Source organism: Patiria miniata, unplaced genomic scaffold (genome assembly GCF_015706575.1).
Source record: "Patiria miniata isolate m_02_andy unplaced genomic scaffold, ASM1570657v1 HiC_scaffold_5, whole genome shotgun sequence".
Taxonomy (NCBI): Eukaryota; Metazoa; Echinodermata; class Asteroidea; order Valvatida; family Asterinidae; genus Patiria; species Patiria miniata.
This window is the reverse complement of record NW_024037072.1, coordinates 13829568-13843719: the sequence shown is the minus strand read 5'-3', so window position 1 is coordinate 13843719 and position 14152 is coordinate 13829568. Positions and strand designations below refer to the sequence as shown.

The following is a 14152-nucleotide window of genomic DNA, read 5'->3' as shown; positions in this document are numbered from 1 at the left end:
GAAGAGGGCGCACTAACAATAACACACGTGCAGACGAAACGAAAACTGATAAGCGCGCGCGGTGAAATTGAAGTTGTTTTAAACGTTATTTACTTCTTAATTGGTGGTAATCCAATTTGTACAACAACATAGAACACCTCCTCTATGGACAGCACATTAATTTGCGTCATCGGTAGCAGCGTGGAACTTGGTAATCATTTGATAATGCAGGGACCGTTTTGAACTATCAGTCAAGTGTGTACGAACGGGCCTGTACGAACGGGTTTACCTGATTGCCTACTGCGTAGCCTAATCTCTGCCTGATCTGCTGATGAGCACAAACGACAAATTGCCAGTGGCAGTGCCGTAGGCTACTACAGTGCCCCATCACGGCATTCGCACAGTCTCATCCTATCGCCCCCAACAGTTACAACTGAGAGGTTCTTTGGGAGCATAAATTAGTTACTTCATAATCTTGGCGTAGCGGTGCTTTCCTCGCCTTCCAGTTCCACCGCTGTGACCCCGGTTCGAATCCGCCTGGGCCAATATGTGGATTGGGTTTTCAGTCCCTGCCTGATTCCATGGGTTTTCCCTAGTCCGAGTAACTTGGACCCAACTTATCGCCTTTTTAACATTCGGACATGGTCTGGCGCCAGACCATGTCCGAATGTTAAAAACCATGTCCGAATGTTAAAAAGGCGATAAGTTGGGTCCAAGTTACTCGGACTAGGTTTTCCCCAGAATATTCTTCTGGGCTTTTCCTCCCACCTCTAAAACTGTAACTTCTTCTCATTGTCTTCTCTCCACAGGTTTCTTCAGGCTTGCGAGCTTCAGTGCCTAGGGTGCTTTTGAGGAATCCTTGGTTTCATTACCAGAAACGATTAATAATGATAATAATAATATTATTATTATTATCATTATATAATAATCATAGTTATCAGTTATCATGGTTATTTACAAAAATTAATGTTAGTGATTTATTCTGATTAGGGTTCTGTATACATTTGTTGTATTTGTTTATGATTATTCGGCAATTGGCCAGGATAGCCCACAGAATTCTTTTGACTTATTTCCAGTGGGGTCCCCAGAAGATCATGTGGAAGGAAATTACTGTTTAAGTGGTGGGAGGAAAACCATGTATTCGCCCAGGCGGGATTCGAACCTGAGTCACAGTGGTTGAAGGGAAGCAAAGTACCTCTATGCCATCCTCACTCCCCTCAAATTCAGAAACGGTCATTATAAACAAAAATGAGTAAGGGTTGATTTATTACATTTGTTTGTTTTTCTTTTCTTGCGAATCTCTTTACCCGACCAATCAGAGAGACTTGCAGCATGTCGTCATCAGCGTACGCGTTTCCCGATACCCACTTCCCAAGCCAAACTCTTCCAAACAGACAAACACAGCTACCCGATGGGTACGGATGCTACCATGCCGCCGACTTAGACACAGACAACAGACAAGGAATGCAAGGAGAGCTGAGGTTTAGATTCCAGTATCGCCATGGCAACGAGGGAATGACATTGGTAGCAAATGAACCCACCCTGCCGCTCCTGCAACCACAGGAATGTAAGAATGGAGAGGGGCCTAATCTCAAGCTAAGCGCCAAACTTTGATAAGCGCCGAAAATATTTGCTTAGCAAAAAGTGGTTACTGGTCATAAAGTCATGCGTGGAGTATTACTTGCGACTGGTTCTCATCTCCTAAGCAATATTTTCTGCTGTCCCAGTAGGCCCATGAAATCGGGCCCATCATCAGGCATACTTCTAGCAAGCCCACAGACTGTGACATTGAGTGCAGAAAACGTGCAAAACAAACAACTTTTTACTCACTCTTTAGCCAACAAAATTCTCCAATATTTTCATAAGGCAAAGACAAGGTCCTCAGTATTTCACCAGCCAAGTTTGAGGTCTTAATTCAATTTTTCAAGGATCTACTCAAGATACACTCAGAATTCACTCAGAATTTTGAATACAAACAAAAAGGTTTCAGGTAACACTCTGTATTTCCAAAAATCAGTCAATTGACTGATCGTTGGAAATCACCTTCATTTCTCGATTTTTTTTTTCTAATTGGCAAGCCAGACTGAATAATTTCACGAGGTGTTTAGTACCAGTACGATCTTTAATCCAAGTAAGCCTTTTGATAATAATTTGGTAGGTTACTTTTGGGATAAATACAAATAATCTTATATGCCTTTAATGCATCGGTCCATTGATGTTGTAATCCGATATTGATACACTTACCTTTGTAACCTTTGACCCAGGTTGCCAGATTCCCCTTCCTGGCATGCAAGACCTGACAAGAGTGTCTACAATTTATAATACTAGACAGATCCAAGACAGGGCAGTTGACCAGGTGAATATCACAGTTTTGTTCAATATTCTTTGCTTGAACTATCAGTAAAATTCTTAAAGTTGCAAACCCATGCTCTTCCCAAAAAAAAAAATCATTTTTTTTACTCCTAATGAATTTTCAATTTGTATGTTTTGTTTGAACAAAAAGAGTACTCTATTCTGATTGTGGGCGTCTGCAACCCTATGAAAAAGGCTTTTGATCTCAAACCCTCCAACCCTCTGAGTAAGAGCGTTCATTATGCGCACAAATGAAAGCGCCTTGCGAGAGTGGAATCATTGTCTGGTAGCTAATCATTCGAATTTTGTAAAGAAAAAGTCAGAAACTAAATTTCAGATTTTTAATTCAATATAGCAATCGAAAAACTAAGTGAAACGTGAAAATAGCTCGAGAAATAAATCTTTAAAGTTGCTCTAACCAGTGTACACACATGCTCTTCATCATATTCAGTTGTTTTCTCCTAATAAATCTTTCATTTGTATGTTTGATTTAGAGGAAAACTACTTTATTTTGGACTTGAAAATATGCTTTTATTTTGGGTTTCCTTTTGTGCCCATAACACACAAAAGATATGCCTGAATTGTGTCAGGCCACAAATAATTCAAATTTTTTAATGAAAACGTGAAACCAAAACAAACATGGGGAGAAAAACTTTTAACTTTAAAAGACAAAAGAAAGGGATGGTTTGTACAGTGTCCATATTTTTTCAGTGACTGGAAATGTTCAAGAATTTTTCATGTAACTTTTGCAAGTATATTTAATACTGGTAAAAGATACGCAAATATCCCGTTGGTTAAACAATACTGTTTTTTTTTATTTTTATTTTTTTTACAATTTTTTTTCGGGGGGATTTTAGTTTTCAAACATTTAAACAAAATATTGCTGTTAGTAAACCTTACATTCCTTACTCATTCTTATTTGTTCTTTTATCTGTATGTTTTTCATGTTTTTTTTTGTAAAGTTGACCTTTAATTTCCTATTTTCTCAGGCTTACTATTTCTATGAGAACTTTCCAGATTTGGTGTGGGGTTCTGCTCTGGATTTCCTGAAAGATTCTTACATCGATTATGAACCCAGAAAAAGACGCAAGGTGGGTTCATTGAAATCAATAATAATAATAATAATTGTAGTAATAAGTTAAAAATATAAATTCCGCCCTTTACATCATAATGATCAAAAGCGCATTACAATTACTTTAAAGTTATAGCAGACAAGAAAACACAAGAAAATCTTGATTAAAATGTCGTTCTTTTGCTTCTTGGTTATCGGGAAATTACTGACGATTTATAGTTAGTTGCACAATGACAACAAAATCCTTTAGAGCACAACTACTTAAAAAAAAAAAAAGATCATTTTTCGATACTGTACTCTGTGCATTATTTGCATATTCATCATTTCTTGCCAATCAAGTGATTCTATTGGTCCAGTGATGGAAAGTGAGGTCAGTAACCATGTCAAAGTTCAATCATTTTGTCGCTACAGGTTATTTAACTTGTAGCGTCGTCATAGTTACTGAACTGAATAAATTTGTAGTGACGCCGTTAACATCCTTAAACAACTCGTTGCTGGCACTTCAACGACAACCACCAATCTTGTGTAAGACAATCGCCCGTCAATTTTTTTCAGTCGTGCCATCATCACATGGCCAACTATAAAAAAAAAAAAAGTCCTAAGGCCAAAAAAAAAAGTCTCCGGTTTCTGGTATGGAGCTTGCCCCAAAAGTGGTGCGGCGACGCGGCTTTTTTTTTTTTTTACCTGTTTTTTTTTTTTTTTTTTTGCTTCAAATGTCGGCTGATGACTGCAAATGGTGCCCGACTAAACTTAGTGCAAATATATGGGAGTCCAGAGAGGCCACATCAAGCTTATTCTCGATCATAACCCCATCTAAAAACACGTTAAAATTGTGCAGCAGCAGGATTCCAGTCAAACCAGTGAGTTTGGCGGTTTTGAGACATCATCTTGTATTGAAAAAAAACCTTTTTCATTTTGCCGACGCGCATGGCTACGGCGACGCGCGTGCATACCAGAAACCGGATACTTTTTTTTTTGGCCTAAGGGATATAAAAAATATTGTTAATTTCCGTACTTTCTTTTAGATATTATTCTACAAATATCTATAAAAAAATTCTTCCAACAAAATGCAAAATCAAGCAAAGTTAATATATGTACTATCTATGCAGTAACATTACAAAGAAGCAAATACTTACATATGACCTTTTTTTGTGTTGCATCAGTCTAAAAAACGCAGAGTTGACGACGCCACCAGAAATCTGTTTGAAGTGAGAACGGAAGATAAACTTTCCCAACTGCATGAGATGCTGGAGCCTGTATTATATGACATCAATCCTAATATGCTGCTCAGATTACTCAAAGAAGACGTCAACGAAAACATCCACAAATTGGTAAGAAATGCTGGAATGTTGACATTTTTCAACGATTTCCTTCCCCAGTAATTGCATTCACACCTTAAATGTACTCTCAAACGTGTTTACTTCAACCATATACTGGTCTGCTCACTTATGTCTCTTCACTCGTACTTGAGGGTTTGTGCATTTTAAATTAATAGTTGTGACTCAGAATTATTTCCTGGTGATTAAACAACGGTCCTTTCTGAGACGACAAAGACGTTATTTGGAAGGGTCTGAAAGTCAGAGAACCGAACACAAATTGACAGTTGCAAAAAGAAAGAAACAATGGATTAAAAAAGAATTCACACAGCAGGGGGAAGTGGGGTCAAGCGGTTATGGTTCGTGACTCATGATCTGAGGGTCAGGGGTGTGAATCCAGCTGCTGGTCATATATTGTGTCCTTGGGCAAGCCACTTTACTCCCACTTGCCACCCAGGAGTACAAATGACTACCGGCATTATCTGGGGAGTAACCTGCGATGGAGTAGCATCCCATCCAGGGGGAATAGAAATATTCTCAGTCGTTTCGTGCTACTGAAACTGGAGATAAACACCGGCCTGATGAGCCACATTGGATTGTGACAGACCTTACTTCCACAGCAGGCCCACATTAATTGAAATACTTGAATTCTTTTCTAGTATGTGGATCAAGATTTCTACGGTGGATGTCTTGCCTACCAGTCGCTGCCAGCGTCCTCTGTACATGAAGGGTTGATATTCTATCCTACTGGTCCGACGTTAGAAGTACTGAGTATCCTTGAATAATGGCAGTGTTTTGGGTCAAAGTTTTAGAATTTTGCCTGTACACTTTTGAGAATGTCTTGAAAGGGTTCCTATGTCCAGCTCTTTTTCTTTTTCTTGGTAAATAAAATCATGACCAATTATTTGTTTTCTGCAACCAATTATAGTCAATGACCATAGAAGGTGTACTCATGAAACTGGCTTGCAGGCCATTAAAGAGCCAGTCCAAGGATTGAGAGTTTTTCTGCATAAAGTGTTTTTTTTGTTATGGCTTTTGCCAACTTAGCACAAGTAAACTCAACAAGTTTTTGTCAAATTGAAAAGAATGGTATATATGAGAGCTTTTTCGCCAAGAATATTTAGGCAAAAAAAAAAAATAATAATCGGTCTCTGGTCAGACCGAAGTTCCAGAATTGATGCGGCGACGCGGTTTTTTTTTGGGGGGGGGTGGTTTTTTTTTTTTTTTCAAGCTTCAATTGTACATTCAAGGTGGGTTCTATTTTGCTCTTTTGTGTCCTCATTATACATTGGTGTCCTCCATCATTTACCTTGGTGCCCTTTATCATTTGCCTTGGTGCAATTTCCCCATTCCTTGGTGCTTCTTGGTACAAACATTTGAGGAGGTGCGGCAATAGAGGGCGCTGTTGTAGCTTCCGTGTTAATTTGAAGAAGAAAAAAAAGGTTGACGCGCATGATTAAAATCGACGCGCGCGCTGACCAGAGACCGAATTTTTTTTTTTTTTGTCTAATCCCCCGAATTCTAAAAACCCAAGGCAAGCTAGTTGTTTTACAAAATGCTGGACTGACGAAGTTGCGTATAAACAATGACGCCAAGACACACACTGTGGGCATCAATAACATCACAGGCCGCATGATTACCTAATAATATGTGTCTCTTTTCACAAGATAAAATATTGCTCACAGAGACCGGTACGTCTACTTTCATTTTACTTTGGGGGGGGGGGCGGAGAATTGATTATTGTAGAAAACCTTTTTTAAGCCACACGAACAGACCAGATCTGCATTGGATTTGACATATGACATTGGAAAATTTTAAAATATGACATTTATGCATGATGCCTCATGGAATAAAATAGAAAAGTGCAGGAAAATATAAAAAATAAACTAGTAAGTCCAGGAAGATCAGCGTGTCCTTGGGATTTTTCCCAAGATTTGGAAATTGAGGCCAGGCGTTGGGAATGTTTCGCCAAGCCTTGGACTTTTTACTGTGGTCATCTTGTGGCACTGCCCACTTTGCCCATCTGCTTTTTACTACGTACTCTCTGCGTTCAATCCTTAACTCTCTGATGCAGACATACGAACTGTACCGCATCAAGGTGTGCCAATATACTCAATGAAATCTTCTCCCTGTCGTCAGTTTAAGTTGGTATCGCCTCTGAGACAGATAGAAACCGTCAGCGTGCCGTACAGAGGTAATTAGGTAATGGTTATAACCATTAAGACATTTTGTATCATAACCCTTCTCCTTCAGATTCTGTTTTATTTGGCCAAGAGAGAGTCGCATGGTAGTCGCTAGTTTTACCACTTTAGCCTGCCCAAAAAGATTATACATCAGCAGCTAACTTTGTGACTGGAGGTTTTTCTATGCACATGCATTGCGCGTATTATACTACAGAGTTTGGTACAAACATTTCATGATGCAAGTTTGGAAAAACACAAGTATATTAATTTGGTTTAATTAAATCAGACATCACTGAAATAAGGTGAGGCATTATAAAAACAGATGGTGTCTGCTTGAACTCGTGGTGTAGTAAAAACAAGCCTCCCTTGGCGATATATGGAATGTTCCAAATCCCTCGGCTAGGCCTCCAGAGAAAACACAATGCTCCATGGATCACTGAGGCTAGTTTTACTACACCACTCGAAGCAGTCGATATTTACATACTGTACTGAAATCAATATGTACTTTCATTCGGATATGTTTGATTGCAGTTAGTTGATTCAAAACTTGTAAAATGCACAACAATCAGCCTTTAAAACAATACCTCACAATAACACCTGCATTTTGCTTGTAAAAACAAGTTGTCAAAAAGACTACCTAAAATCCATAATGATCACAAAAATAACAGTTTTTTTGACTAAAAAGTACACTCTACCACACTCCTTATCACTGCCACACACTCAAATGAAAAGTTTGTCCCCTTTAATTTGACACCATATTTGGAGGTTGTGATGCTTTTAATTCTGAAGATTACATAGATTTTCCACTTTTCTGATTCACATTCTCATGGAATTTACCTATCGCCGTTTGCAAGTTAGCCACGCCACTTAGACAACCCTATGGAATTTTGTACGACAAGTTTTGTGTTTGTCTCAGATTTTGCGCGTATCGTGTCCATTTGTATACAAATTTGACAATATTTCACAAGCTGCGTTGACGCGATTCTTCTGCCCACAAGAAGAATAAACATCAAATTTATTGATACCAACAGGTGCTGTTGTCGCTGGCTTACGGAGCGATTACTACTTTTGCCTCATGAAAGTCACAACTACTAAAAACAAGATCAAAGCACGGGTCTCCAACTTCATTCACAGCCAGCAGAAAATCGCATCAGTTGCTGTCAGGTAAGGCGCTTAATTCACGTTCATGTCGTAGCTAACTGTTTGTAATAAAATACTTTTTTTGTTATAAAATTGTGTGATTTTCACAATTTTGCCTCTATGGGCTCCGTGCACAAGTACCCCCTCAACGGTAAGATATGGAGAGTTGGGGAAGAGAGGCATTCAAATGCATTGTCGACGATTGCTGGCGCTGGCGAGAAGACGCTATGGCTTTCTGCATGAATAAACAAAGTTGTGCGTATTTTGCACTATACACGCGTGAACCTGTCTACGCATGCAGTGTGTCCCGTCCACTGGGGTCTCAAAAAGCGCCCTCTCTTGTTCGCGCACGGAGCGTGAATATTTGTATATATCATGCACAAGAGTTTTTGTTTGTCTGCGCACATATTATGACTGCGCGCGCATCCAACTTACAGTGCGTTTATCTTCATTCATGAAGCCTGCACTATATCTGGAAGAAAAAGAAGAAGAGCACATAGGGCTATGGACTCCGTGCACAAACAATAAATGGCGCGCACTTTGTAATCACTTTTGAGCGCTCCAGGTTTGCAGCCGCTGCGTGTGCGCATACTGGCTGGTGCGTGAATTGCGTGCGTGTACTGGCTCGCGCGTAAATTGTGCAAAATATGCACATCTCATTATATTCTGAATGTGCGCAACCTGTAGCATCTTTGTGTGAGTGTCAGGCCCTCGACTTTGTCTACATGAAACACAAATCTTATCAACTGTGTTCTTTTGAAATTAATATATTTCATTGGTTGGTTATTTTTTTGTTTAACCTCCAGCCCATTTATACACGGAGAGTGTCTACTCGGGCTAGATACAGGTGCCATCCAACTCGTCAGCCCTGAGAAAGGGTAAGTTGGGTTCTTTAGCCTTTTATTCCACTTGATAGCATGACCTTTCAAAATTGAGATAAGTTCTTGTATGTTCTCTCTTACGATGTTTGGTGTATTTAGGTAAATTTGCATGCTCAATCCCCCCCCCCTCCAATTTCCTTGGGAGTGGGGCACTTTTATGATGCGAATAAGAATGAATATTATATTGTTAAACATTTTTGTTCAGGTTAACATGTGTCCGAGCCATGCCAGCACTTGAGGAGCAGTCTACTTGTAGATGTCATTATGGTGGCCATCCACGATGTATCGTAGTTCAACAGAAGAAACATATTGACTTAGTAGACTTTCGGGTAAGAAACAGAAGAAATAGACTGGTGCCATGATGGTAGTTGTGTATTTTGTATTTACCTTGACTTTGTGGAACAATACCAAGATGGCCACCGTGCTTCATTTATGTCAGTTTTCTCTTCTCTTTTCTAGGCTCCAGAAGATAGTGGCAGTTCTTGTCTTTTATCCATCCCATCTGAGAATCTGCCTGAACACCAGGAGGTCTTTGTTGCTAAGCAACACCCTAGCAACCACTTTTACCACTTGGTAGCAACACAGGACTTGTTGCTACTTTTAGATGAGAGATATCCAAAGTATAACGTAAGTAAATATTTACAGGAGTTTTCATGCATTTGTTCACTGCGGTGTCGAAGTTAGAGAAAAATTCCAGCCAATTTTTGGAATTTGAATCAAGATATTGTTTGTTTTGTATACAGGTTCTACAGTGGTGTCATATGTTGAATGCGCCTCCTAATTTCATGGATATTATTCCTCAAGCTGTGACCTCAGATGACCTTACAAGTGACCCGACCTCAAATGACCTGACCTCAGATCTTATTGTTCTTGCCAGTCAGTGCTCGAGAGAAGTTCATTGCTTTCAATGCAGTGGTAAGAATTCTTTATGTTGGCAGAAAAACAAAAAACAAATTGACTGGAGCAGGGTTTGAACCTGAGCTCTCCGGATTCCCGTTCCGGTGCTCTACCAACAGAGCTATCCAGCCCTATGTTGGTGGTTCCCCATTTTGTTAATGTCTTTGTTCATGGGGCGCTAGTCAGAAGCCATGAACTTGTATATGTCATTTATCAAGGAATCATGTCCACGATACTAACAACAATAGCAATGCTGCAAACCTGGGAAAAAGGGATCACTCAGAGAGGATGCAGTTTTTTGTGGGGGGGGGGAAGAAACATAACAAAACAACTCAAAAACCTAGAGGTTGCATTGTGCAGAACATGAATAAGTTCTTTTGTACTCTTGGCTGCAAAATTTTACCAAGATAAGAAAGGTGTCTTAGTCTAAAAAGAAATTAACTCTAGGATTTTATTAAACGTCATGAATATATCGTATTGTTAAAGGGAAAATACAACATTTGCAAACATCAAAAAATAAAACTACCAAATCATTTTTAAATACCTTGCTGGACTGTTAGTGAATGACAGTGTAAAGCATCCTGTAAAATCATGGCACCTGGTATACTGTCATTTTCAAGAAAAGTAGTATTTTTGTATCAATTTCCAACGCTGATCGGCCGACCAGCGTTGGAAAAAACTGGCTTTTTTTTCAAATACTGGCCCCAATTGACCATCGCACTTGTTTGCAATCGATTACACACCTATGAACGGGTACAAGACGGCTAGACTGGTTCCCTGACCTTACAATTCCCCAATGTATGTAAACTGCTCTGTTTCTTCTTATTTGGAGTCAGGGAACCAGACTACAGGAAAATGATTGTTTTTCTTGGTTTTTATAGCATTTTCGAACCCAAAACCTCAAAAAAGTCAGTGTAACTATATTTGCTATATATTTCCAACCCCCCAATTCCATCCATTTCTGAAAATTACAGCAAAAGCAAATGATGTATATTCCCTTTAACTTAACAAAAAATCTACCTTTGAATGTAAAGTTGAACTGAGCCAACTTATCCTGTTTATTTCTTCTTTTTTTCAGAGTTGAATGGATGTACCCCAGTGTCGACTTCCCAGCCCTGGAAAATAGCGAGCACAGAGTACGTTTTACGTCTTTAATTTTTGTAACATGTATACATAGTGTACATGTATTTGGTGATATCATCATGATACTTATATTATAAAAATGTTCGTCATTTGTCTCTACAGTGGATGGTTCGACATGCTACCAGAATACCCACCAGTCGACCTTGACCCAGTGAGGTCACGACTTGAGAGGCCTCTGATTGGTGTGAGTGGCGCGAAGAGGACCTCCTGTGCCGGATGTGAACCTGGAGTCACTGTATTTCAGGTAAAGTGCTCTACACACAAAACAAGAATTGAAGCCTTGATTCTTAGAAGTTGCCTTGTGTTGAATGTGAACCCTGGTCACTGTATGTCGGGTAAAGTGCCCTGCCCACATCATAAGAATGGAGGCATTAGTGATTGGTATGAGTGATTCTCAGAGAATGCTAAAAGTAGGATGTGAACCTAGGGTCACTGTATCATAGGTACAGTCTTGGAGGTTGGCCAGTTTCTACCCACGCACTGCCTTACTCTGAAACTACTTACCTGGATCTTATTTTCCTAAATGATTATGATAAGTTCAAGTACAATTGTAACATCGATACTTATCTTTTTACTTTCTTTTAAATTTTATTGCCATCAACAGTTGAGCACAGCCGGAGATCTGTTCTTCCAAACCTACTCCCAGAAATCCTGTACTGATGACAGACAAGACAAGACGTTATCCCGCGGGCCGGGGTGTCCCAACGTCCAGCTCGGCCAAGAGTCATTGACTAACTGCAAGGCATGGATAGAGGGCGTGCTTCGTCAGTCTGTACAGGAGCCTGAGCCGTTGGGTTTCAAGACGGTTGACAGAGAGATTGCAAGAAATGGTAAATGATTTGAATATAGATGAAGAGCATGTGGTTTGGCCCAATTTCTTTGACATGCTTTGTGATGAGCACAAAAGTTAGTGCCAACAATATGCAAAAAAACTGTACTTAACTTTAAGCATACTTTTTTGAGTAGTGTCGGGGAACTTTTACAACAGATTTTGGAATGTTCCAGAATTATGTCTGCACTACTTTTTCCCTAATGGTTTTATTTTGAAATACAGGGCATTTGCTTTATGAAAGTACAGACTGTACAATGCTGTAGGAGTTGTTTTTGCAGTTTTAAAGGTACTCTATAATTTGTATAAATATTATCATTGTTCTTACTTCTGTTTGTAGTTTTCAAATCCATGACATTTCCTGAAGCTATTCCAAGCAAAGACTGTACACTCTGCAAAACACCCGAGTCCTGGCCACTAGATGACCAGTCCACTGACCGTTCACAGCCCACTGATCGCTCCCTGCCCTGCCCAGCCTGTGGGGTCGAGATAGTGGATAGCGCAGAGTTTCAGGACTGCTTGGAAGCCGGAGAGAAGATCATCTTCAGAAGGAGAGGGATCGATGAGGAGGGAGAGGAGGCGGTGCTGCCTGGGAAGATCGACCCTAAGATGTATCCCGATGAGATGAGCAAGACCTTGCATCGGTTATGGCTCCGTGGATACGACGGTGATGATGATGATGATGATGATAGTGACAAGGATGTAAACCAGGTATTCACATCACTGATTGTGTTTCAACTCAATAAGGCTGTGTCCCACTTACTTGGTCATAGGGGAATGTGGCCTAGTGGTTAGGGTTCGTGACTCCTTATTAGAGGATCAGGGGTTCTAATCCAGCTGCTGGCCATATGTTGTGTCCTTGGGCAAGCCACTTCACCCCCACTTGCCTCTGTCCACCCAGTAGTATAAACAGGTACCGGCATTAGTTATGGAAATAACCTGCGATGGACTAAGATGCTGTCCACAGGGAAAACAAATATTCTCAGTCTTTTAATGCCAAGTTAACCGGGAATAAATGCTGGCCTGATGGGCCATATTGGCTCGTCACAGATTTTACATTCGAACGCATTGCTAACGACGCCTGACACTCAAATGAAGAAGCTGTGGCTATGTGCACATTCTGAATAAAATAAGTCGTGCGTACTTCGCGCTATACGGCCGCCAACCAGTACGCGCATGCGGTGCGTCCTGTCCACTGGGCTCTCGAAAGTTGGCAAAAGCGCCCTCTCTTGTTCACGCATTGAGCCCATAGGCAGGGATGTTTGGGACAGTTCACGAACTACTTGGTTAAAGGCGATCATGTTCTAGTAATTAAATTCATTTAATGTCTTTTTTCCTCCTTTTCTGGTGGCAATTTAGGAAGCAGACGTTGTCCCCAAGCACCCTCACAGAACACACCAACCCTCAAAAACATCGCAAGTCTCCGCCCCTAAACGACAGAAATCTGCAGATGCTACATCCCAGGATGCACCCGACGGACGTACTGCAGCTAGCCAAAGCCTGGACACGACTGACCAGCAGAGGGCAGCAGACTTGCAGAGAATACGCAGCGCTAGGCTGTCAAAGTTGAACTGGAAGGTCAAATTTAAGAGAGGCGCTATGGGTTTTTAAGTTTCAAGTTTCATTGGAAATTTTATTTCAAAGTGAACAACACAGAAAGCAATACAACAATTCAAATTTCAATTTCGTTTCTCATTTGGCAAATATTACAAATTTAATTAAATTATTTAATTAAAACTGTTTTCATTTAAAGGAATTGTCAGGGAAAGAGTGAACTGTAGACAAGTTCATACCCAAAGGAATGTGTGATATGATTTGAACAATGGTTATAACACTGTGATACTTTAGCTAAATATTACCCTGCCTACTGAACGTTTCTTTTGAAAGAAAACTATTTGGCATGTTGTTTGTCTACTTTGAAGCGATGCATGTACAGAACACATTATTAAGAAATGTTTTCAGTGTACCTCACAACTTTTGGAATGGTTTTTATTTATATAACCTGTTGATAAAAAATATATTTTTGTCAATAAATTTTTACAAAATCCAGAATGCGAATGCGACTAGTGATTTACACATTTTTAAGCTAAATATGTTTTTATGGGAGTGTTTCACAATGCAAATACTAAGAATTTCCCATTTTAATTCAAAATCTGAAGGCTCCAAACTTTTGGGGGGCCAGGGACAAAGATGGAGTCTAAACAACCCAAGTATTCCGATAATTTAGATGTTCCTTGTTGAATAAAGGAAGCGTATGCAGCTGTTGATAAGGGAACAAACGAGTACTTTTAAAACCAGCTAGGGGCCTTGGCCCAACTTCATAGCGATGCTTAACAGTTAACAGAAAACTTGTGTTTACT

The 14152-nt window shown here is 39.9% G+C and overlaps 1 protein-coding gene across 3 annotated transcripts; it reads left to right on the top strand.

Moving 5' to 3' along the window:
* The first annotated feature begins 9 nt into the window (after positions 1 to 9).
* Positions 10 to 13566, top strand: LOC119741704 (TATA box-binding protein-associated factor, RNA polymerase I, subunit C-like). Of its 3 annotated transcripts, none has more exons than XM_038217565.1 (17): positions 10 to 190; positions 1299 to 1546; positions 2244 to 2335; positions 3321 to 3422; positions 4567 to 4734; positions 5379 to 5490; positions 6794 to 6913; positions 7934 to 8066; positions 8849 to 8920; positions 9129 to 9252; positions 9383 to 9550; positions 9667 to 9838; positions 10899 to 10956; positions 11066 to 11207; positions 11568 to 11793; positions 12133 to 12503; positions 13152 to 13566. In XM_038217565.1, the coding sequence occupies exons 2-17, from the start codon at positions 1312 to 1314 to the stop codon at positions 13401 to 13403; spliced, it is 2547 nt and encodes an 848-aa protein (XP_038073493.1). In that variant the 5' UTR covers positions 10 to 190; positions 1299 to 1311; the 3' UTR covers positions 13404 to 13566. The 3 variants fall into 3 exon arrangements, with proteins under 3 accessions (XP_038073493.1, XP_038073492.1, XP_038073494.1); XM_038217564.1 differs by having other exon boundaries at positions 1287 to 1546; XM_038217566.1 differs by lacking the exon at positions 10 to 190 and adding an exon at positions 308 to 419.
* The last annotated feature ends 586 nt before the right edge of the window (positions 13567 to 14152 follow it).